This window comes from Chiloscyllium plagiosum, chromosome 14, assembly GCF_004010195.1.
Source record: "Chiloscyllium plagiosum isolate BGI_BamShark_2017 chromosome 14, ASM401019v2, whole genome shotgun sequence".
Lineage (NCBI taxonomy): Eukaryota > Metazoa > Chordata > Chondrichthyes > Orectolobiformes > Hemiscylliidae > Chiloscyllium > Chiloscyllium plagiosum.
The window spans coordinates 37,056,551-37,081,364 of NC_057723.1; the positions used below are offsets into that span (position 1 = coordinate 37,056,551).

The 24,814-nt window shown below is 38.5% G+C and overlaps 1 protein-coding gene and 1 long non-coding RNA gene across 6 annotated transcripts in view; one reads left to right on the plus strand and one right to left on the minus strand.

The window, feature by feature from the left end:
- Positions 1–24,814, plus strand: part of LOC122556641 — a 54,577-nt gene that overhangs the window by 7,097 nt on the left and 22,666 nt on the right. The window lies entirely within an intron of this gene.
- LOC122556640 (ras-GEF domain-containing family member 1C-like) overlaps positions 6,689–24,814 on the minus strand; it is a 233,300-nt gene continuing 215,174 nt past the window's right edge. For 4 of the 5 annotated variants that reach the window (XM_043703592.1, XM_043703591.1, XM_043703590.1 and 1 more), the window contains 9 exons: positions 21,138–21,212; positions 19,627–19,722; positions 19,381–19,483; positions 18,880–18,959; positions 18,687–18,782; positions 14,221–14,316; positions 10,718–10,841; positions 8,633–8,705; positions 6,689–8,140 (listed from right to left, as the gene is read on the minus strand). In XM_043703592.1, coding sequence (XP_043559527.1) covers positions 8,116–8,140; positions 8,633–8,705; positions 10,718–10,841; positions 14,221–14,316; positions 18,687–18,782; positions 18,880–18,959; positions 19,381–19,483; positions 19,627–19,722; positions 21,138–21,212 — 768 coding nt within the window. In that variant the 3' untranslated portion in view covers positions 6,689–8,115. The remainder of the gene's footprint in view (positions 8,141–8,632; positions 8,706–10,717; positions 10,842–14,220; positions 14,317–18,686; positions 18,783–18,879; positions 18,960–19,380; positions 19,484–19,626; positions 19,723–21,137; positions 21,213–24,814) is intronic. The other variant, XM_043703593.1, reaches the window with a different exon arrangement.

Consider the following 24,814-nt stretch of genomic DNA (forward strand, 5'->3'; position numbering starts at 1 on the left):
TGGTTGGGTTGGTTGGTCCGGGTGTCCCAGAGGTGTTCTCTGAAACGTTCCGCAAGTAGGCGGCCTGTCTCCCCAGTATAGAGGAGGCCACATCGGGTGCAGCGGATGCAATAAATGATGTCTGTGGAGGTGCAGGTGAATTTCTGGCGTATATAGAAGTATCCCTTGGGGCCTTGGAGGGAAGTAATTCACCTGCACCTCCACAGACTTCATTTATTGCATCCGCTGCACCCGATGTGGCCTCCTCTATACTGGGGAGACAGGCCGCCTACTTGCGGAACGTTTCAGAGAACACCTCTGGGACACCCTCGAACAACAGCAACACATTTTCAGCAGCTTCTCAAAGATCAGCAAGGCAACCAATGTGGGGAACCACAGGAGATGGGGGAAGATAGTAAATGAGTATTTTTGCGTCAGTGTTCACTGTGGAGAAGGACATGGAAGGTATAGAATGTAGGGAAATAGATGGTGACATCTTGAAAAATGTCCAAATTACAGAGGAGATGGTGTGGGATATCATAAAATGTATAAAGATGGATAAATCCCCAGCACTTGATCAGATGTACCCTAGATCTCTGTGGGAAGCTAGGGAATGATTGCTAGGCCCTTTGCTGAGATATTTGTATCATTGATAGTCACAGGTGATGTGCTGGAAGACTGGAGATTGGCTAATGTAGTGCCACTATTTAATAATGGTGGTAAGGAAAAGTCAGAGTTCTATAGACTGGTGAGCCTGACATCAGTGGTGGCTAGATTGTTGGAGGGAATCCTGAGGGACAGGATTTACATGTATTTGGAAAAGCAAGGATTGATTAGGGATAGTCAACATGATTTTGTACATGGGAAGTCATGGCTCACCAACTTTATTGAGTTATTTGAAGAAGTAACGAAGAGGATTGATGAGGGCAGAGCGATGGAAGTGATCTATTGGACGTTAGTAAGGCGTTCAACAAGGTTCCTCATAGTCGACCGGTTAGCAAAGTTATATCATATGGAATACAAGGAGAACTAACCATTTGGATACATAACTAGCTCAAAGGTAAAAGACAGAAGGTGTGGTGGAGGGTTGCCTTTCAGACTGGAGGCCTGTGACTAGGGATGTGCCACAAGGATTGGTGCTGGGTCCACTACTTTTCATCGTTTACATAAACGATTTGGATGTGACCATAGGAAGTATAGTTAGTAAGTTTGCAGATGACACCAAAATTGGAGGTGTAATGGACAGCGAAGAAGGTTACCTCAGAATACAACAGGATCTTGATCAGGTGGGCTAATGGGCTGAGGAGTGGCAGATAGAGTTTAATTTAGATAAATGTGAGGTGCTGAATTTTGGAAAGGCAAACAGGGCAGGACTTATGCACTTAATGGTAAGGTTCCTGAGAGTGTTGCTGAACAAAGAGACTTGGAGTGCCGGTTCATAGTTCCTTGGAAGTAGAGTTGCAGGTAGATAGGGTAGTGAAGAAGGTGTTTAGTATGCTTTCCTTCATTGGTCAGAAAATTGAATAAAGGAGCTGGGATGTCAGGTTGCGGCTGCACAGGACATTGGTTCGGCTACTTTTGGAATATTGTGTGCAATTCTGGTCTCCCTCCTGTCAGAAGGATGTTGTGAAACTTGAAAGGGTTCAGAAAAGATTTACAAGGATATTGCTAGGGTTGGAGAATTTGAGGTTTGGGGAGAGGCTGAATAGGCTGGAGCTGTTTTCCCTGGGGTTTCAGAGGCTATGGGGTGACCTTGTAGATGTTTATAAAATCATAAGGGGCACGGATAGGCTGGGGAGTCCAGAACCAGAGGGCATAGGTTAGGGTGAGAGGGAAAAAAGTTAAAAGGGACCTAAGGGGCAACTTTTTCACGCAGAGGGTGGTATGTGTATGGAATGAGTTGCCAGACGAAGTAGTGGAGACTGGTACAATTACAACATTTGAAAGACATCTGAATGGGTATATGAATAGGAAGAGGTTAGAGGGATATTGCCCAAGAGTCGGCAAATGAGATTAGATTAGTTTAGGATATCTGGTCATCATAGACGAGTTGGACTGAAGAGTCTGTTTTCGTGCTTTACATCTCTATGACACTTAGGGTGGAGACATGTAAGGATTCCATTTGTTTGGACTGTGGATTAAAATGGGAAAAATACTGCGTTGAACCAAGGAAACTGGCAGAAAGTGTTGCAGTTTTAAAAATGAGTTATTGGAACTCACTGAGAATTGATTCTACAATTTTACCTCATTCAAGCAGTGGGGGAGAACACTTGGCATATTAACACTTTGAGTACGAGTTTGGGGCCACTTTGGTTGCTTTTTCAATTGACCAGTTAGTGTGAGCTCAGGAATGCTCAATGTAGAAATAACTTCTAAGTAGTTTCCTGAGCAAATGACTAGCCTTTTTTGTGGACAATAGAGAAATATACAGCTAGCAAAGAAAAAATACATCAATCTTTCTCTTTCCCCTTCCTGTGTGGAGAAGTAATAGAAAATCTCCTGGTAGTGGTTTTCACTCATCATTTCCTGTAAATTGCTGGCTTTGCAAACTCCCTTGTTGTAACAGAAAAAGGGACAAACCATCCTGAGAGAAACTGGAAAGGGTAAATTCTCAGCCAGTGAATAAAAGATCACATTAGTATGTAAATAACCTCATTTCTTCAGCAAGGAACCAAGAGGAAGTGAAGGATCTGAAAGAGAACAACTCAACAATGTGTATAATCTGAACTGGTGCCAAGAACTGTGCTGGTTTGAATCTTTTCTTCCCTTCTCCAACTATAGTGCTTGTGTCTTGACTCTTGTGTGTCTGTTTGTGTGTGTATGGGAATTTTAAAAAGGGCATGTCTCTTTGTTGCCATTGGTCAAAAATTTTTATGACAAAAAATTGTTACTTTCTTTGAATGGGAAATACCTAGTGCACCATATTCTTTTTACCTGAATTGGCAGTTAGTTCAAATTGTGTATTATGTTAGGTTAACCAGATTTTCACATTTGTTTTCACTTTGGGAATAGTGAATAATGAATCTATACCCCTCATCCCAGGAATTAGTGAACTTACTCAACTGCTTCTAATGCAACTATTGTCCTCTCTTAAATAAAACTAAAACTCAAATAAAATGCAGGATTCTGTCCGCTATGGACAGTTCCCGGGATGCACACTGAGACAAACATTGACTGCACCTGTAAGACCATCAACTTAGTGAAAGCGTTCTTTGATCTGCCTCTTTGAGTGTAAAGAGGTGACCTCAACTGAGCATTGCAGACTGGCACATTCCAAAGTCCAGGACTATGTGCTGAGGGATGCATTAATTTGCAACTGCAGGGAAGCCTAGCAGATGTCAAATTCCAAAATATTGTGTTTCTTTTCTATTCAGAACTGTTTTAGGATCTTCTATGTAATTATATATTTTAATGAATAAAGTATAGTTTTGCAATAAGGTAAACAGAACTGTACATAGCCAAGCTCAACATGTTCTTTTGATTTACAGCACAACAGATCAATGAGCAATAGGAGTGTTGTTATCCATGGTATCTATTGGACATATTCAACAGATTCCATCAATGTTAGAGGAAAGGGGTGGGATCTGTACTGTTGTCTCTGAACTAGTCAGTGAAAATAATCTAAAGAGGCTTAGTTTGAGGCAGTAATCCCTGTGTCAAGGGGTGCAGAGCAATTGGAAATCTTCTCTAGATAGTACACATTGCTGCCGTTGTGCTAAGAGGCAAATGCTTAAGATGGCAGATGAGTTGCCAATCAATGTGGCTGCTTTGTTCTTGATGGGGTTGTGCTTTCTGAATATTGATGTCCAGGGAAGTGGAGAATATTCCATCATATTCTTCATTTGTGATGGTTGGATGGCTCTGAGAATCAGGAGTAAGTCACTTTCTGGAGAAACCCCAGACTCTAACTTTGTCTTCAGTATTTGTAGATTTTATTTAATCAACTTGTCCAGACAAGACAAATCTCTGGAGTAGGTGGGACTTGAACCTAGGCCTTCTGGCCTGGAGGCCAGGACACTCCCATTGCACCACAGTGCTTCTAAACTACAGTATTAATAGTTAGTCCAGGTCAGTTTCTGGTCATTGGTGACTATCTCTGGATTTTGCTGATGGAAGACTTGAAAATAGTCATGTCATTTAATGTTGAGGTTGTCTCTTGTTGGTGATGATTATTAACTAGCATTTGCATGACACACATGTTGCTTGCCATTTATTAATACAATTCTGTCTATGTCTTGCATCCTGACAGCATGGACTACTTCAATGATTAATGAAAATACAAGTCAAGAAGAGTGACTTGTATAGATTCAAGTGATAAAGCATTTGCATATTTCTTTCAAGCAGGTGTAATGGACAGATTATAATAGGGCAGTGCTTGAACATATGCCAAGCAATTTCCCTCTGTGATTCATTATTGGTCTAGAGCACTTGTCCTTCCTCTATTGTCAGTTCACTGAGCCTTTATCATTGTGGATCTTTCTGACCACTATTGCAAATAGCAATTGCCAATTTTTCAAGGTTGCTGATGCAGCCATTTTCACTGTCTTTCTTCACAGCCTTAGTTTACCTAAAACGTACCCCACCTGAATATCTGTTAGATAGTGACTCCTTCTCTTCCTCCTACCTGTTATTTCCTTTATTCTCTCAGATCCCTCTTTTCAGGGTCTCAGTTCATTTGTGCCCAAGGACTCCAAATTATCTTCTACAGGTTTTGTTCAAACTAGATAATCCTGAAACTTTTAAAAAGACCATCTGTATTTTCACAAGGTATACCTAAGATCTGCCCTAACTACCTGGCATTGCAATCCCAGTAGGTTAATGTAAAACTTGAAATATCAGGACCATGGTTTGTGTTTGTCACTTTGGCAAAAGTTGTCCACATAGGATAGGGTACCCATCCTCAGTGAAACTTATCAACCTGCTTATGAAATGTTATTTTTAGGAGACTGTTGGAAATAAGAATGAAATGAAACATAGAGAAGATAAAATTAAATTTTTCAATTTGTATCATGGTTATTACTGTTTGCATCATTTATTAGAAGAATTTAAAACATTCACAACAATGGGTACAAAAATTAGAAATTGACAATGATTCAGCCAAACTGTTAGAACACAGTATAAATTACACATAATATATAAATTCTATGCACAGATAAATTAGCCAGAATATTATCAACAATATTTCCATTATTTCATACAGCAGTATAAAAATTCAATTTTCAAATACCACAGCAATAATTTCATTTTTTTAACCAAATAAAGCATACAACTAAAAAAAAACTGTATAAGGAATCATGCTCTCTAGCCTTTTAACAAGAAGCATTTGACCACAAAACAGATTTTTGAGAGTAAAATGTTAGAATGGTGATTATATACCAGCACAATATGGAGGACTGTACACATTTTAAGCCTCATAACATCTGTGAAGCAATGCATCCAATTAAAGCCAGCATCTTTGCCAAATTTGCCACCAATCAGAAACAGATAGAAATCTGCTCTAGAATTATGAGTGGTCATGGTTATCCTTGTTGGGTTAAAGTAATTAACATACAATTTACAAAAAACAAGAATTTGGTCATGACTTAGCACTTCATGAACTAAGCAAGGAGGCTAAGTGTCTTTGGGGGCAACTGACTTGCTGCCTTCATCAGTCAGAAAGCCCTCCAGGTCAAACTCCAATCAACCACTGAAAAGCTGACCAGCAAGTATCTTGACAAGTATGAACCTTGATACTGAAATCTCACTGTGCCAGAAGCTGCTGACAATTTAGAGGCAGGCAGCTTCTGGCTTCTCGAGATCATCCTGGAGGTCTAAGCTCTAGGGACTCAAACAACATGAAATATAGTGCTTTTCCGTTGGAGTCACGCATTTAGGGTGTCAGAGGCAGATGTAAGGGCTTTCGTTAGCCATACCTTTGCCCCTATCATCCCCTTTCATCTGATTTGATCAAATAGAAGAGTTACTTCAAACCAGCAGGCTTATCATCCCATTTGTCCATTTGGAAACCAGCCACTTTGCTTGTCTTTGGCAAAGCAGGTAATTGGGCAGGTGATGAGTTGAGGCCCTTAAGTAGCTGTTAATTCACTAATTGAAATCTTAAATTGACTACTTGCCCATAACGTTTCTCATCAAGCACATAATGGCTAAGTTGGCAAGAAGGTGGCAAGGATCTCTCAGGGGTCAATCTGCACAATTATTTGATCTATTCACCACCTGCCTTGCCACCTCCAGTGCATGGATTATCATGCCCAAAATGTTTGCAAAATACATGCTTATAAATGGATTTTGGATTAGTGGTGCTGAAAGAGCACAGCAGTTCAGGCAGCATCCGAGGAGCAGCAAAATCGACGTTTCGGGCACAAGCCCTTCATCAGGAATAAAGGCAGAGAGCCTGAAGCGTGGAGAGATAAGCTAGAGGAGGGTGGGGAGAAAGTAGCATGGAGTACAATAGGTGAGTGGGACAGTGCAGCACTGTCCCCATGACTTGTCCTACCTGCCTATCTTCTTTTCCATCTATCCACTCCACCCTCCTCCCTGACCTATCACCTTCATCCCCTCCCCCACTCACCTATTGTACTCCATGCTACTTTCTCCCCACCCCCACCCTCCTCTAGCTTATCTCTCCATGCTTCAGGCTCTCTGCCTTTATTCCTGATGAAGGGCTTTTGCCCGAAACGTCGATTTTGCTGCTCCTCGGATGCTGCCTGAACTGCTGTGCTCTTCCAGCACCACCTAATCTAAAATCTGGTTTCCAGCATCTGCAGTCATTGTTTTTACCTTTTTGCTTATAAATGGATGCAGGGCACAGGTGACCAACATGATATACATATGACAAGAGTCATATAATACTAGTTTGGCTAATATGTAACACCATTTACAATATTATGTACTACAAAAATATCTTGTACTTAAGTAACAAGTAAATGCCATTATATGTGTCTGTTATAACTACGTGCATCTTCAATGGCTTTAATTTCCTGAATTTCAAATACATGTGGGATTGTACACAGCTATCATATAGACTTAGTTCTTCCTCATTTTTCTTTACCACCATGACTACTCAGATTGAAGTTAACAATAATAATCTTTTTTTAACTATAAATTAAGGTGAGTATAAGTATGTGAAAATCATATTTACATCATAAAATTATGCAATTCAGAAGGAAATATTATGTGTCTGCCAGATATAAACCTCATATAATAATATTTATAGGGTTTAACAGATGACTGTTACATAACTCACAGATAGTATAACTACAACCTGTTAAGTATTCACCCGCTTTTGTTACGATTGATCAGGTTTAAATCTGTTGTCTTAATTTGTTATTTAACAAGGCATACTGACAATTACCATTTTATAGTTCAAAATTTGTTCCATATCACAAAATGCACATAAGAAAGTCAGATTTATATTTACATTACATTTTGCTATATTGTTTAAATAATGTTAGTGATGAATTGTATCATCTAAACTTGCTAAGTAAGCAAGTGAAAAATGTCACAATAATTCAAACTTTAATGAGACATTTTAAATGCATGCACATGATGAGATCAGGTACCCATTGAGTAAAATATTACAACACAAAATATGTGCTCTACAAAATTATCAAGTATTGTACACAACTGAATGTCAGTCTAGTAGAATCTTCCTGCAAACGGAAGTATTTCTTTCAGTTGAGATAAAGAGCAGTTACCTTGACACAGTGAATCCTGAAACTTGGCTTCTTGAGTTCAGCTCATATGTTCAAATCTATTTCAGGTGGAGTTCAAAACATGAACTATACAGTTGCAGAATATTTTAATAAATGAAACTATTTACTTTCAGATCTTTTCATGTCTTGCAGTCTAGTTTGTCTAAATCTGTCACAGAACATGTACTAACTGAGATAGAGTATTTCAGTTTCTGAAATTTAACGTTATCCAGCTTTTTATTGATTAGATCTGTATAATTTAAAAACTGCTTGTTTAGAGAGGGGTTCAAGTGAGGAATATTTTTTTCTCTTCATATTTGTATGACTCTAACTGATGAATCCTGCTCATCAAAGTTCACAAGAAAACCTATATCTCTGCTGGTTTCTGAAGTCAATAGTGCAAGCTATGATATTAGTAGATTTGTATTCTACTGCTTCAGTACACTCATGTCTTTCCCAAGAGTGTTGATCTGAAACAAAAGACAAACAAAAAAGAAAATTAAATATTCCCATCAAATTTACTGAGGTATTTTGTATCTTTTGAATTACCGAAAGCAGTAAAACCATTTTGCAGGGAGATGTTGAATATTTAGTAGGTGAATATACTAATAAACAATATCTAAATTTAACAGATAAATCCACTCATTCAGATCATGGTAAAGACAGAAATTTAGTAGCTTGCAATTTAGTATTGTGAAATCTTGAAAATGCAACTCCCAAATGATCAATGATCTCATCTATTGAATAGGGCTCTCCAATTATGTTTTCACATAAGTGACTTCATTTTAGAATAATTCTGCATGTGAAATACTTAGCAACAATTTTGATATGAACAATGATTTGCAATATACATAGAAATATTTTTTCATTTAGTTGAATTGGTGTCATACCATTTTAGGAAACACAGCCTTATATTCATAAAAGGTTATTAAATATGAAAACACATTAGAATTGGAGTTTACCTTAAAGTTTTCCATCTGTCTTTTTCAAGTTGGTTTTCTGGACTTTCACTTTCATATGACGCCAAATACAAACCTTAGTGTGGGGAAAGAATGCAATTTCTGTTAACATGTAGTATCACTGTTGCATAGATCAGTTTTATTTGCTATTTCTTTCAAGTGTAAAATCTAACTTGCGAATATAAACAATGAAAAATACAATTTTAGGACTAGATTAATTAAAGTTAATTATTATGTGAAGGGTTGTGTATTGGATTCTAAAAGCAGGAATGGTTGTGATAAAAGATATTTAAAAATATTTTTTAACCATGATATTGCAAATCTAGGTCAATTGTAGCACTGCAAAGAAACATACATGGTGCAAAGTGTAAAACTGAGATTTAATTCCTAGCTTTAAAACAGACATCAAACATGGGTGTGATTACATAGTCCTTTCACTTATAGATTCAAATCAAATCCAGACTAATAGAATTTCTCATCTTAATCAATTTTGAGGTCGTTTATAAAATAGGCTTAGGTTCACAGTACATAATTCAATAACAAGGGGATGAAATGCACTTGAGGATAGGCAGAAATGTGGAGTTGAATCACATTCAGATCAGCCATGATTTTATTCAATGATGAAACAGTCTCAAGGGACCAAAGGGCCTACTCCTACCCCTTATTTGTATCATACTTTTCTTTATTTTTTTCATGGGATGTGGGCATTGCTAGCAAGGCCAACATTTGTTATCCATCCCTGACTTCCATGAACTGAGGGCACTTAAGAGTCAATCACATTGCTGAGAGTTCAGTGTCATGTTCATGCCAGATCACGTAAGGATACCAGACCTTCTTTCCTAAAGGACATGAGTGAACCAGAAGGGTTTACATAACAATCAATAATAATTCCATAGCCACAATCACTGAAGGCCAGTTGAAACCAGCTTTCAAATTCTGATTTAATTCAATTTAATTCATTTAATTCAAATTCCATCAAGTGAAGGATTTTAACCCATCTCCCCAGAACATTAACCTGAGATCTTTAGATTACTAGTCTAGTGACATTAATACTACATCACCATCTCTCCCTTGCATATTCATATAACTACATTTTACAACAAACTACAAATTTGAAGGATGGATTTTCCTTCTGGTGGCCAAATGGAAGGAAATGGCATCTGACCATCACTTATTTTGTCCCCTAAACTAAACCGATTTGTGTGGGACCCATTAAAGATACAAAGCAGACTTCTGATTCCTATGGCCAAGAAGGAACCTATTACTGAAAGACTCTAGCATCATTTTGGTGCCACAGAGAGATGAAGCACTTCAACACATATTTGGGCCAAAATGGAGCAAGATGAGGATGTTATAAAGCCCTGTTCCATCATTAGGATACTATGGTGACATTCTACTCTTGCCCAGGGACTATTCCATCTTTGGATATTACTGTTATGAATCAGTTAGTAGAAAGTGAGGACTGCAGATGCTGGATATCAGAGTCGAGGGTGTGGTGCTGGAAAAGCACAGCAGGTTAGGCAGCATCCGAGGAGCAGGAGGATAGATGTTTCGGGCATAGAGGGCTAGCCCCACCCCCCTCCCATTTATCCCTCAGCCCTCCGGCCCACAAGCCTCATTCCTGATGAAGGGCATATGCCCAAAACATTGATTCTCCTGCTCCTCAGATGCTGACCTGCTGTGCTTTTCCAGCACCACTCTCTCGACTGTTATGAATCAGGGGCATGCTAGATCACTGTTGCACAATGTCTTAGCATGCAATTCCAGATTTCAACTTCCTGTCAGCATTTGTAAATGGTGGATGAGGAAGGAAAATTGATATCTCTGCAGAGGTCATAGGAGAAAGGTCAGATTTGGTTGGAGAAGACTGTGCCTTATGAACTATAATACGTTTCTTAATATATCCATTTACATCCTGCAAAATCGGGAGGCAAAAGCAGAGGAATATTTAAGCCTAAACATCATTCAAAATTTCCTTGTAAACTTCAGCTCTCTTTAGGGGAGTTCTGTACAACCATTTTGGAACTCTATTTCAATCATGTAACATAAATATGACTTCCTGAAATGATTAATGAAACAAAAACTTACCATCTTCAGAGAAGACAGGGGCTGTATGAAGATAATGAATGATATTTTGATCATCTTCAAAAGGACATGTAACCTGTTTCCACATCATAAATTCTCCTACTTGTTTGGCCAATTCTAAAAATTTCTATTTAAATAAAAGAAAGTTATTCTTCATGGCAAAATATAAATTCTTACTTGCAATTGCTTATAACTTAAGTATTAAATAGTTGAAGTAACAGTATTAGATAGTAAAATATATTTCCACCTGATTATTTGAAATTGGCTTCATTTAATTTATTCCAATATTTGACTTCTTTCAAATGTTAAAAAATAGAATTTGTAGATGTTTAAAAGGTAATCTTGTAGCTGAATTAAAATTAATCAAAACTTCTTCTACTTCAATATCACATTATGATGAAATCTACAAAATGAAATGTCAGAATAAAGGTATTCAATGTGTTCAACATATTTTCTCTCATATTTCTTTGGCTAAACAAAAACTGGGGTCAAAGCTTTTGGCAAATTACTTGTTCATGGGTATTTGTCACCACCACTCTGAGCTTAATGCTATAAATGCTTCAGAAACCACTCTGAGCTTAATGCTATAAATGCTTCAGAATTCTCCTGGCTCATTTTCTGTTTGCCCATAAGTTTCCATCTCCTCCATTTCTTAACCAATACTCAGTGGATTCCCACAGGAAGGATATATGCCTCCTATTCTGTAGTGATACATTGTGTTGGAGCTTCAATGTGTAAGCACATGCTCAGCAAACTTGGAGCAGATAATGGTAAGAGCTGTGGGGTGTGTGGAGTAAAAGATTACATGTACCTTTGCTTGAAACAATAGCTTCTGAACATGTTTACGGGGAGCTTTGTCATAATGATATCATACCACGAGAAACTGGAACACGAGTCTATAGTGTGTTGATGTTTCCTGACATGGATGCAAGCTGCTTTCTATTAACAAACCAGGAACGATCTTACTAAAGTATGTAAAATGTAATATTCTAGACGACTAAACAGCACAAAAGAAATTGGTTTGTGCTGGTGAGGGCACAACTTTTTCCTGTCATATTTTGAAGGTTTACTCCATTTATGCCCTCATCTTTGCTTAGTGTCTCCACAAATAGGAGCAAAGCACCACTCAATATACCAATAGTCATCGCAGTAAACTACTGCTCTTTCTAAAGTTGTTTCATCTAAGGTGTGGTGAATAATTTTCATTTTTAGAAACATTTTATTATTCCGTTTCTGTAGGAGATTTTTGTGCATTGCAATGTAATTCAACATTTTTATGCCTAAAAAGGATTGCTAAAACTTGGTAATTTGCTAAAACTCCTGCAGATAGCATTGGCACTCCTTATAATAATGTGTTGTATGTGGACTTACAAAAAAATGATATTTGATAAAGTGCCACATGATAGACCTGTCAGCAAAGTTGAAGCTCATTGAATAAAAAGGGCAGTGGCATAATAGATATAAGGTTAGTTGTGTGGCAATAAACAAAGGTCGGTGGTGAATAGTTACTTTTCAGACTGGAGAATTGTACATGGTGGGGTATCCTATAGTTTGGTATTAGGATCACATCTTTTCTTGATCTATATCAGTGATCCAGATTTGAGGGTTCTGAGAGAGATCTGGTGTGCAGCACGCATTTTCAAAATCATAGATCGCACAAACATTGAAAGTATTGTTAACTTTGAGGAGGATAGTGTTAACTTAAAGAAGATTTCATGGATACATTTTAATATGAAAAACAAGAAAAGGCATTTTTAAAATAAATAACAATTCACTATCCTCTGGATATTGATATATGCACAAATCATTGAAGGTAACATAGCAGATTAAGAAAGCACTTCACTGGATATGGAGGATCCTGCGGTTAATGAATAGAGGTATGGGGCTGAATTTTTTTGCCTAAGTTTAAGTTGCATTAGGTTTTTTTGGAGGGATTTTCTTCAAGAGTCTAGTGAGTTTTCTTCTTATGGCTTAGCAAATTCACCTCATTAACTATTTAGCCTACACAGAGGAGGAGAAAGTGAGGACTGCAGACTGAAGATCAGAGTAGAAAAGTGTAGCACTGCAAAAGCACAGCAGGTCAGGCAGCATCTGAGGAGCGGGATGTAGGCTCCATGCAGCCCCAGATTCATGGCCAGCTCCATCTTTGGCTCTGTGGTTGCAGAGGCATCAGCATTGATGGAGGAGGAGCTTGGACCAGGAGCGTCGGAGTAGGAGCAGGAGGTATTACACCAGGCCCATGGCTCCAGCTCGGATGCAGTAGGGTGCAGGAGTGGCAGCGATGGTGGAGGCAGGCCCACAATGGAGACCCCGGCCAATGTCAAACCACAAATGGAGGAGTAATGGAGGGTAATAAAAAGGAAAGGGAAAACTGAATTCTACTGGAGTAAATTCGTGCATTATATTCAGTGTTTCAAGATGGTGCTAGAGCGTGGTGACACTGTGTTGCATGCGGAAAACACTTTTTACTGCATTTTTCTATACATGTGACAATAAATGTGAATTTATAAAGGGTCACTAACAGAGCACTTTGAATTAGGGATTTGGCAAAAAACTAAACGCAGCATGAGGAATTCATTGAATTAAAATGAATGATTAAGATATGGAATGCACTGCTTCACGTGGGCGGCATGGTGGCACAGTGGTTAGCACTGCTACCTCACAGTGCCAGAGACCCGGGTTCAATTCCCGCCTCAGGCGACTGACCCGGGTTCGATTCCCGCCTCAGGCGACTGACTGTGTGGAGTTTGCACATTCTCCCAGTGTTTGCGTGGGTTTCCTCCAGGTGCTCTAGTTTCCTCCCACAGTCCAAAAATGTACAGGTTAGGTGAATTGGCCAAGCTAAATTGCCCGTAGTGTTTGGTGTAGGGGAATGGGTCTGGGTGGGTCGGTGTGGACATGTTGGGCCGAAGGGCCTGTTCCCACACTGTAAGTAATCTAAGAGTTTAGGAGGCAATTCAAGCTTGATTTCTTAAAAGGAATTTGAAAATTATTTAATCAATAAAAGCATGCAGGACTATGCCAGGGGAGTGTGAGTAGCTGAGTAAGTATTGGAGGGAGCCAACATGAATTGGACAAAGCTAAATAATTCCTTTATTAGGTATGAACACAATACAGATGAGTGATCCTGAAATGAGCCCTTTCCCTCAATTTCAATTGATCTTATTTTAACACACCTTGTGCAACCTGGGGATGGCTCAGCTAGATGTGACAGTCATGATATGAAACCTCCTGGAATACACCAGAGTTGGCAACCTGAACTGACAATGCTGCACAGTGGACACAGAGTAAAACCTCAGAGTTTGTACCTGTTGAAATGTGATAGTTGTGTACAACTGCACTTGAGAGTCATATTATCAACCTGAATATGGTACATGGTCTTTAATTTTTGTAAAAGTAAGCATCAAGTGAAAGTTGGTCTTCAAAAGATTCTACGTATATTTTGACCATTAAAAACTGGACATTTCTTAGAACTACCTAAATCTGGTAACATGTATGATACCTACCTCAAAATTCACATGACCATTAGGAAGACGATTTGCACATCCCTCATTTAGGAAATAAATATCTTTGATCAGTAGACTGAAGAAAGGGATAACAATCTGGAAGAGACCAAGTTTTTTATTTATCCTAGTTTTTCATTTATATTTTCTTCACAAGAAGGAAATTGAACTATTTTTTGCTGTTTACTTTGTTAGTATAATAAATGTGAAGATCATCAGCACAACTGACTAGAGACTAGTATGTGATCAGCTTAACACCAACAGCATATGAGTTTGATCACATTTCTGGCTGAAGTAGGCATGGCGCCTGCCTGCTCACCCTACCCATATGAAAAGGTCATGGCCCTTTGCTGAAGTTTAGTGAATCATTGTCAAGGACCCATGTTTGGATAGAAAACTCAAGAAGAAAAAGCATTGTCATAGACAAAGAAGTTCCAAGAGAGCCAACATCTGAAGGATCCCAAAATTGTGGGAAATGTACCAGAAATGGATTGTTACACCAGCTTGCAAAGATAAGATCAAAATTCATATTATTCACACCACTTGCACTAAATAGAATAATCTATTCAATAATAAAAATAAAGAGGCACTATAGTCTTCAGGACTCAATATTGAGTTCAACAACTTCTATCTTCCATTTGTTTATTTCTTCCCCATTTCCTCCTCGGAGTTACTCCAGCACATTCTGTTTGTATATTCAAGTAATGTATATTTGAGCAAGTTAAATTAATTTAGATTTTGAATTTTACCTTTGGTGTACATGTATTGAAAATTTTGCAATAAATTGTTAATACTGTTAGAATGCTATGAATATGGTTAGAAAACAAAGATCAAGACCTGAATCCTAAATCAGATTTGGGATTAGAGTAATTGTCTAACCCCACCGCTAGGCCACTAGATGGGTTATCCAGTCTATAAATTAACAAAAGAATGAGATAATAGAAAACATAATGTGGAGGTGCCGGTGTTGGACTGGGGCAGACAAAGTTATATTAAAAACTCAGGAAGTGCTAGAGAAATGGTACAAATCTGGAAACATCTGTGGAGAGAGAAACACAGTTAATGTTTAGAGTCCAAAAAGACTCTTCTTTGGAATTGAAGGGACTGGAGAATTATGACTTTATGCTGTTGACAACTGGGCAGAAGGCCCGCATGGAACAGATGGTGAGAGTGTCCACACCAAAAGGGCAAAGTGAATGCTAATGGTAGTAAAGGTGATAGAGCTGAAGAACAGATATTGAATGCATTTTGCTATTCAATGAACTAGAACATAGAACATTACAGTGCAGTACAAGCCCTCGATATTGCACTGACCTGTGGAACCAATCCGAAGCCCATCTAACCTACACTATTCCATTCTCAACCATATGCTTATCTAATGACCACTTAAGTGCCCTTAACGTTGGCGAGTCTACTACTGTTGCAGGTAGTGCATTCCACGCCTCTACTACTTTGAGTAAATAAACTACCTCTGACATCTGTCATATATCTATCACCCCTCAATTTAAAGCTACATCCCCTCGTGCTAGCTATCACCATCCTAGGAAAAAGGCTCTCCCTGTCCAACCTATCTAACCCTCTGATTATCTTATATGGCTCAATTAAGTCACCTGTCAACCTTCTTCTCTCTAATGAAAACAGCCTCAAGTCCCTCAGCCTTTCCTCATAAGACGTCCCCTCCATACCAGGTAATATCCTAGTAAATCTCCTCTGAACCCATTCCAAAGCTTCCACATCCTTCCTATAATGTGGTGACCAGAATTGTACGCAATATTCCAAATGTGGCCGCGCCAGAATTTTGTACAGCTGCAGCATGATCTCATGGTTCCGAAACTCAATCCCTCTAACAATAAAAGCTAACACACTGTATGCCTTCTTAACAACCCTATCAACCTAGGTGGCAGTTTTTAAGGATCTATGTACCTGGACGCCAAGATCTCTCTGCACATATACACTACCAAGAATCTTACCATTAGCCCAGTGCTCTTTATTCCTGTTGCTCCTTCTAAATTGATTCACCTTACACTTTTCCACATTAAACTTCATTTGCCACCTCTCAGCCCAGCTCTGTAGCTTATCTATGTCTCTCTGTAACCTACAACATCCTTTGTCACTATCCACAGCTCTACTGACCTTAGTGTCATCCGCAAATTTACTAATCCATCCTTCTATGACCTCATACCTAAACCGCTAATTCACCCTCAATCCCACGCCTCTGAACCTTATCAAATGCCTTACTGAAATCCATATACACCACATCAACCGTTTTACCCTCATCCACCTGTTTGGTCACTTTCTCAAAAACACAATAAAGTTTGTGAGGCACGACCTACCCTCCACAAAATCATGTTGACTATCCCTAACGCCTCTGAACCTTATCAAATGCCTTACTGAAATCCATATACACCACATCAACCGTTTTACCCTCATCCACCTGTTTGGTCACTTTCTCAAAAACACAATAAGGTTTGTGAGGCACGACCTACCCTCCACAAAATCATGTTGACTATCCCTAATCAACTTATTCCTTTCACAATGATTGTAAATCCTATCTCTTATCACCTTTTCCAACACATTACCCACAACTGAAGTAAGGCTCACAGGTCTATAATTTCCAGGGTTGTCTCTACTCCCCCTTCTTGCACAAGGGAACAACATTTGCTATCCTCCAGTCTTCTAGCACTATTCCTGTAGACAATGATGACATAAAGATCAAAGCCAAAGGCTCGACAATCTCCTCCCTGGCTTCCCAGAGAATTCTAGGATAAATCCCATCCAGCCCAGGGGACCTATCTATTTTTACACTCTCCAGAATTGCTAACACCTCCTTATTCACCTCAATCCCATCTAGTCTAGTAGCCTGTATCTCAGTATTTTCCCTCGACCATCTTGTCTTTTTCTAGTCTGAATACTGACGAAAAGTACTCATTTAGCACCTGCCCTGTCTCCTCTGACTCCATGCACAACTTCCCACCACTATGCTTGATTAACCCTAATCTTACTCTCGTCATTCTTTTATTCCCGATATAGCTATAGAAAGTCTTAAGGTTTTTCTTGATCCTATCCGCCAAAAACTTCTCATGTTCCCTCCCGGCTCTTCTTAGCTCTCTCTTTAGGTCTTTCCTGGCTAACTTGTAACTCTCAAGCATCCTAACTGAGCCATCACATCTCATCCTAACATAAGTCTTCTTCTTCATCTTAGTCATAGAGTCATAGAGAATGTACAGCACATAAACAGACCCTTAGGACCAACTTGTCCATGCCGACCAGATATCCCAACCCAATCTAGTCCGACCTGCCAGCAACTGGCCCATATCCCTCCAAACCCTTCCCACCTAGATGCCTTTTAGATGTTGCAATTGTACTAGCATCACTTCCTCTGGCAGCTCATTCCATACACGCAGCACCCTCTGCATGAAAAAGTTGCCCCTTAGGTCTCTTTTATATCTTTACCCTCTCACCCTAAACCTATGCCCTCTAGTTCTGGACTCCCCCACACCAGGGAAGAGACAGTCTATTTATCCTATCCATGCCCCTCATGATTTTATAAACCTGTATAAGGTCACCCCTCATCTTCCAATGCTCCAGGGAAAGCAGCCTCAGCCTATTCAACCTCTCTCCATAGCACAAATCCTCCAACCCTGGCAACATCCTTGTAAAACTTTTCTGAACCCTTTCAAGTTTCACAATATCTTTTCGATAGGTTGGAGACCAGAATTGCACGCAATATTCCAACAGTGGCCTAACCAATGTCCTGTACAGCCGCAACATGACCTCCCAACTCCTGTACTCAATACAGACAAGAGATTCAATTTCCTTCGTATACCACAGCTCCTGCGTTCGACAACTTCCTCCCTCCCTGACCGGTACATACTTATCAAGGACCCGCAGGAGAAATAGTTACTGAACTGTGCTGTAACTCAATATACCTATCATTTCCCCCTATTCCTTAACAGCTTTGGTTAACAAAAATCTATTAATCTAAATTTCAAAATTTACAACAGAACCAAAATCAATTGCCATTGGTGAGGAGAGTTCCAAACTTCTATCATTCTTTGAAGTGTTGCCTAATTTCACCCCTGAATGCTGTAGCTCTATTTTTTAAGACTCTGCTCATGGACTCCCTGGTGAGTCAATATAGTTTCTCACTATCTACACTGTTTTCCTTACATTTTTCTATTTATCATGTTCTTTAGAGGTATGTACATAATTTCTTTGCTACAGCAACAGTTGTTCACTTCTTATTCTAGATAGCAGTTAGTGGGCTATTGACAGCGAGATGAGAAAAGAAACGAATAAATACAAAAAACAGAATTTCTTCAGTGCAACTCCATAAACTCCCAAGTGTATTTGGCAGTTATACTCTGGTAAGACAATGATTAAATGTTAAAATGTTTGTCCAACAGGTAAAACTCATCTCCTGTTAAAACTATATTAACTGTCCCATGCGACTGTATTGGTAATCTTACTTTTTCTCGGTTACTGTGTGCAGTTAGTGACCGATGAGCTGCCCCACGGAGAGCTGTTCTGTAGTTGTAGAAGTTACCTGTAGGATCCATTTGATGCTGTAGATCAATTCAGAAAGGCCATTATGTTGAATAGCTGAACAAACATACTGGGTGATTTTACATTAATGTAAATTTCTGTCAGTATGGTACTAACCTCAAGAATGTAAAATTTTGCTGTTTTAACCTTCCCCCAAGTCTTTTTCAACCTAGAAACAGCGCTCATGTTCATACCAGCTGCAGAGAGAAAACAAAGTTTACACTTTATTTATTCATAGAACTTATTTCCCTAAGGATGCAATAATGTAATCATGACATTTTACATTCTATTAAAAGTTATTTTTGCAAATAGTTCAGGTTAAAGATTTTTAAAAAGTAGTGACCAAAAATCCTGAAAGACTGACTTTTGACTTTATAATTACATGACTCAAACTAATTATATTTGTTAAGATGTTTGATTATGCTGAAGTATCATCAAAAACAGATTTCATGAAGTCAGACTGAAGCACTCTTACGCACTTAGGGAAAAGAACATCTTAAATCACAAAACTAGCTGTGAGGGAATAAAATATTTAACTGTATGAGTGTATTCATCTTGAATTGTTTAATTCAATATCCATATATCTTTATTTTTAAAAAGGGGTTATGTCATACTTACATATAATTGCCATCAAAGAATTAAAGTTACCAATATTAAAGCACTCTCGAGCAACATCAATAAAAAATTCTATTACTTGTGCTCTGTGTTTCTTCTTTGCAGGCTGCAATTAAGCAAACATTAAACTAATTTCCAATTCTAAAAAAGTGCAACAATATACAATGAATTGTGGAATAATTTTAAAAGAATTTTGAACCAAGTATCATCAAAAAATAAATGTGCAATACATTATAAAAAGGTACTTACCATACAAATTTCGGTAGCTACTAAATAGCAGAGTCTGTTGAACCATTTGACATAGGCTTCAAGATTGTCTGTTTTCTTTTGGTCACTGAAGCAAGACTTTAGTTAAAGAAAGGAAAATCTAAGCATTTATCATGAACTAATGTAGAGATAATGATAAACTGATTGGCCCAGATTTTGTAGTCAGTGGTGAAGAAATAACAATTGCTATTCACTAAGTGGAAGCTACTGAAAGATTTGGTAGACTTGAGTGTGGGCTTGCAGTAATCAGGCATTTGATCCAACATGCTACCCTCTGTGGAGATCTACAGAGCCTCTAAACAGGACAGAGATCAGTAAGACTTTTCAACCAATTAGATAGAAAAATCTTCATTGAGTCAGGTGGAGCTAACTGGCTAAAAAGCTGTGTTAGGATTGAAGGTGATGGTCCACAATTTCAATCACTGGCATACCATTTGTGGACATGATCTCACCTTAGGACAAGAGCCTGTTTGGCGAGAGGGATAACTACCTGACAATGTTTAACTTCACATGAAAACTGCTGCCAAATTTAATCCAGGATAATGGTGAGTACTGTTAGCCTCACAGTTGTTCTGAATGCAAAGCCTGGGCCAAGGTCTTCTGAATAATGCACTATGAAAAATGATATGCTACTACACCAATAAATGAAAAAAAAAATGTATTTGACAATTAAATGCAGTACTAAGACAGCACTTATGCAGCATCCTTGTAGATTTTTATGATGAACCCAATGCTGATACGGCATACACAATATGCCATCAATATAACAATGAGCTATATTTATCCAAGATATATGAATAAATGTTTTTCAGCTAGTAACTATAAGATATGATCAAGTAGATCAATTTTAAAATGGCAATACATGAGCTGATTAAAACATCACGTTGTCATCTTCAATTCTAATCAGCTTTCAGCCCTGTGCTGTGGTGCACAGCATCATTAAAGTTTTAATAAATAGTGCAGACATCGATGTCAACAGGTTTTGATTAATTTTATTTTTCTAGGAAGTTTTAATATGAAATAGAGCACTGCCTGTATACTTGAGCAGATCAAAAATAATTTAAGCTTTGGATCCTGATTTTGCTTGTCCAGTGTGCACCTATTTACAATTATACAACAAATTGCACACACGGATGATACTGTCACAAAAAAATCTGAATTTGACTTTGAAAAATAGAGATCTGAATTTGAATTCCAATCAAATTCGGATTCAAGCATCTTCACTTAAGATCACCAATGTATTCAATGATGTTACTTCTCAAATAGACCACTAGGTGGTATAAAGCTAATACTTGCATTCTAGTTTCTTTTTACTTTGTGGGGGAAAACGTTGTATTTTACAGGAGAATATCATGTACAAGAAGTACTGCTGTGACTGATTTTGCACATATATCCTATAGAATGAAATAATAGCTTGTCTTACGAACTGGATAACATGAATACAATATTGAGAGAGAAAGTACTTTGTACACAAAATATCTGTGAAGTTGTACCTTTGGGTTTTCCAAAGAATCCTTGTGTACAAATGCTTGTACAAATTCTTCAGGACCAATAAAACTCAATCTTTCCTAAGGGTAAATAATAGACATGGATATGCTTAAAATAAAAAAAAGAACAGAACTATTTTATATTGTTTTTAAAAAATCAAATGCATTTTTGCTACATTTTATCAACGATGCATGTGCATGTATTTGTTCACATAATTCAGAAACCTAAAATTGCACTAAAATTCATTCTGCTAGATTTTTATTGTTAGTCAATGTTTAATTCATTGTTGTGCCATATTATGTTTATTTATTTATGTGCAGGCAAATCCCATTAAAGTAGAGGCTTGTGACAACATATATCCAGTTGAAACAGCGAATAATTTATTGTTCTAGTCAGCACTCAAATAGATTAATTGTTTGCTTTTGATTATTCTTGATAATAAATATTTAATGTAACAGCTAATAATTTAAAATGATTGCTTTCTGGAAAAATACATTTCAGTGAGATTACCCTGAATATTATTATAGTCAAAAGACCTGATCTAAGATTTTTTTGTATAATTTCCCAAAATAGATATCTCACACTTGCCCATATGATCAATAAAAGTAACTGATATTATGTAATAGCTAGTAAACCTTGATAATATTTCACCTCCTTTAAATAATGGCCATTTCTATGTGTATTGCTGGGAAGTACTGAAAATGTAATAATTTCTATTTGATCATTTTATGTAGTTCATCATATAGAACAACTTTGGGTTTGTGATTTCTTACTAGTATCACAACTTCTGAGAGAGAAATATCTATAAATAAGTGTTAATTGGATATCAGTCAATAACATTTAAGTCAATTTGTAGGCTTTGAAATTGAAATTGAACTCTTTAGTTTTTAAGGAATGTAAGGAGCACTAAAAATCCTAGCTGCTGGTTAATGCAAAGATCATCCATCATATACTGGATTAGTTGTGCCAATAGACATCAATCTATTCACATGGGTCATTATTATATTGAATGAGGGTCCTATGCTATTTGTGGGACTCTTTCTTATGAAATTGGTTAGACTAATACCTGGCTCATCATGTCATAAACTTGCCCAACAACTTATAGTACCAACAGCCAACAAGAACCCTCAGGAGTGATATTTGAAGCACTCATCTGCTCTATGCAAATTAGCGGTTGGTTTGTTCTGGTAGGATGCTGGTTAACTTTTGAGTCATTTTTTTGTTATTTTCTCCACTTCTTTAATGGCTTGTAATGTCTGGGAGCACTTTTTGCTATTGGATGCTCCTGTCTATCTTGCAAATGTTTCATTTGATTCATGAATGATTTGTACATCTGTCCTTGTCACTGGAGAAAGGACATCAATCTGATTATGGAGTAATATGTAAGATACCCAAACTTCAGCAAAGAGATTGTAATAGACTTCTGTTCCCAGCAGCAGCCTTAACTGTACCACCACAGTGGGATTGGACAGTACTGTCAGTGGCTACTTAAGGCTGCCAAGACCTTTAACTTTTATGCCATGGGGCTTTTCCAGGCTGCAGCAAATGACAGTAGCAACATTTCACAATTTGCTTTACACTGTCCCATCGAGCAGATTGTGAATGTTTTCAACTCCAGGGAACATTGACTTCATGCTATGCATGAAGCCATGACATAAATTGAAGCTAACTTCCTTCATGCTCTTAGCCATTGCACACAAGCTCACTGGAAGGCCGAAGTGTATAACATTTCCTAGTCAATGGCATGATTTTGCTTTGATAGCCTGGGGTACCAAAGTCAATTTTTGGATGTGCAGATGTGCAGATTAGGTGAACGGGCCATGCTCAATTGCCCATAGTATTAGGTAAATTAGTAAGTATAGGGAAGCGGAATGGGACTGGGTGTGTTACTCTTCGGAGTGTGGACTTGTTGGGCCGAAGGGCCTGTTTCCATCCTGTAGGGAATCGAATCTAATCTCTGTGCACTAGAATTTAGAAGAATGAGAAGACAGCTCATAGAAATCTATAAAATTCTAACAGGACTAGACAAGGTAAACGCAAGGATGTGACATGGGAGCCCAGAACCAAGGGTCACAGTCTAAACATATGGGGTAGGCCATTTACAACTGAGATGAGGAAAGATTTCTTCACTCCGAGAGTGGTGAGCCTGTGGAATTTTTTGCCACAGAAAGGAGTTGAGGCCAGAACGTTTACTGTTTTCAAGAAGTTAGGTTAAGTTCTTATAGGTAAAGAGATCAAAGGGTACAGAGAGAAAGCGAGAACAAGGTATTGAGTGGGATTGCCAGTCATGATCATGTTGAACAGCAGAGCAGCTTCAAACAGCAAAGTAGCCTACTCCTATTTTCTGTTTCTATTTCTCTACCTCAATTGCATCCTTCGAGGCACGTTTAAAACTTGCCTCTTTGACCATGTTTTTGCTTATCCACCAATAATAGTTTAAAACATAACTCAGTGTCATATTTTGCTTTTTTAATGCCTCAGCAAACCATCTGAGGGGATCTTTTAATGTTAAGGGTGCTACATAAATGCAAATAGTTATGGTTGCAACACAGGATTCATCCACATTGTACTTTCCCTGCTCAATTCTAACTTTCTATGACTCTATGACCATATGACAAACTGCAGTTGCTTTCAGCAGCCACAGCCACTCATCTATCTGCACTTACTGTTGACACTAAAAGTTAACCTTTGTCCCTCTCATTCATTTCAGGTGCAGAAAATGTTGAGACAGCTGTGGCACTTTAGGAAATAAACAGCTTTTCTGAAGATGCAGTACCACTCATTCTGACTTTGGCAAGCACCAGCACAGTCTCTGTCACTACATGTACCTTAAAGAATAGGCTGGAGGAGGGATCTTCTTAAGAGGAATACTGGACACAAGTTGCTGGACCAACTTTCCTCATTCCTGAAGAAGGGCTAATGCCCGAAACGTCGATTCTCCTGTTCCCTAGATGCTGCCTGACCTGTTGCGCTTTTCCAGCAACACATTTCCATCTCTGATCTCCAGCATCTCTGTTGTAAATGGCCTACCCCATATGTTTAGACTGTGACCCTTGGTTCTGGGCTCCCATGTCACATCCTTGTGTTTACCTTGTCTAGTCCTGTTAGAATTTTATAGATTTCTATGAGCTCTCTTCTCATTCTTCTAAACTCTAGTGAACAGAGATTAGATTCGATTCCCTACAGTATGGAAACAGGCCCTTCGGCCCAACAAGTCCACACTCCGAAGAGTAACCCACCCAGTCCCATTCCGCTTCCCTATATTTACTAATGTACCTAATACTATGGGCAATTGAGCATGGCCCGTTCACCTGATCTGCACATCTTTGGATTGTGGGAGGAAATCTGGAGCACCCAGAGGAAACCCACGCAGACATGGGGAGAATGTGCAAACTCCACATAGTCAGTCGCCCAAGGCAGGAATCAAACCTGGGTCCCTGACGCTGTGAGGCTGTGGTGCTAACCACTGAGCCACCGTGCCACATAGTCCTAACCGATCCAGTCCCTTGTTTTTTATCAGTCATATCATTCCGGTAATCAGTCTGGCAAACCTTTGCTGTAATCCCTCCATTGCCAGAACATTTTTCCTCAGATAAGGAAACTGAAACCGCCCACAATACTCAAGGTGTGGTCTCACTGGGGACCTGTGCAATTTCAGCAAGACATCTCTTCTCCTGTATTC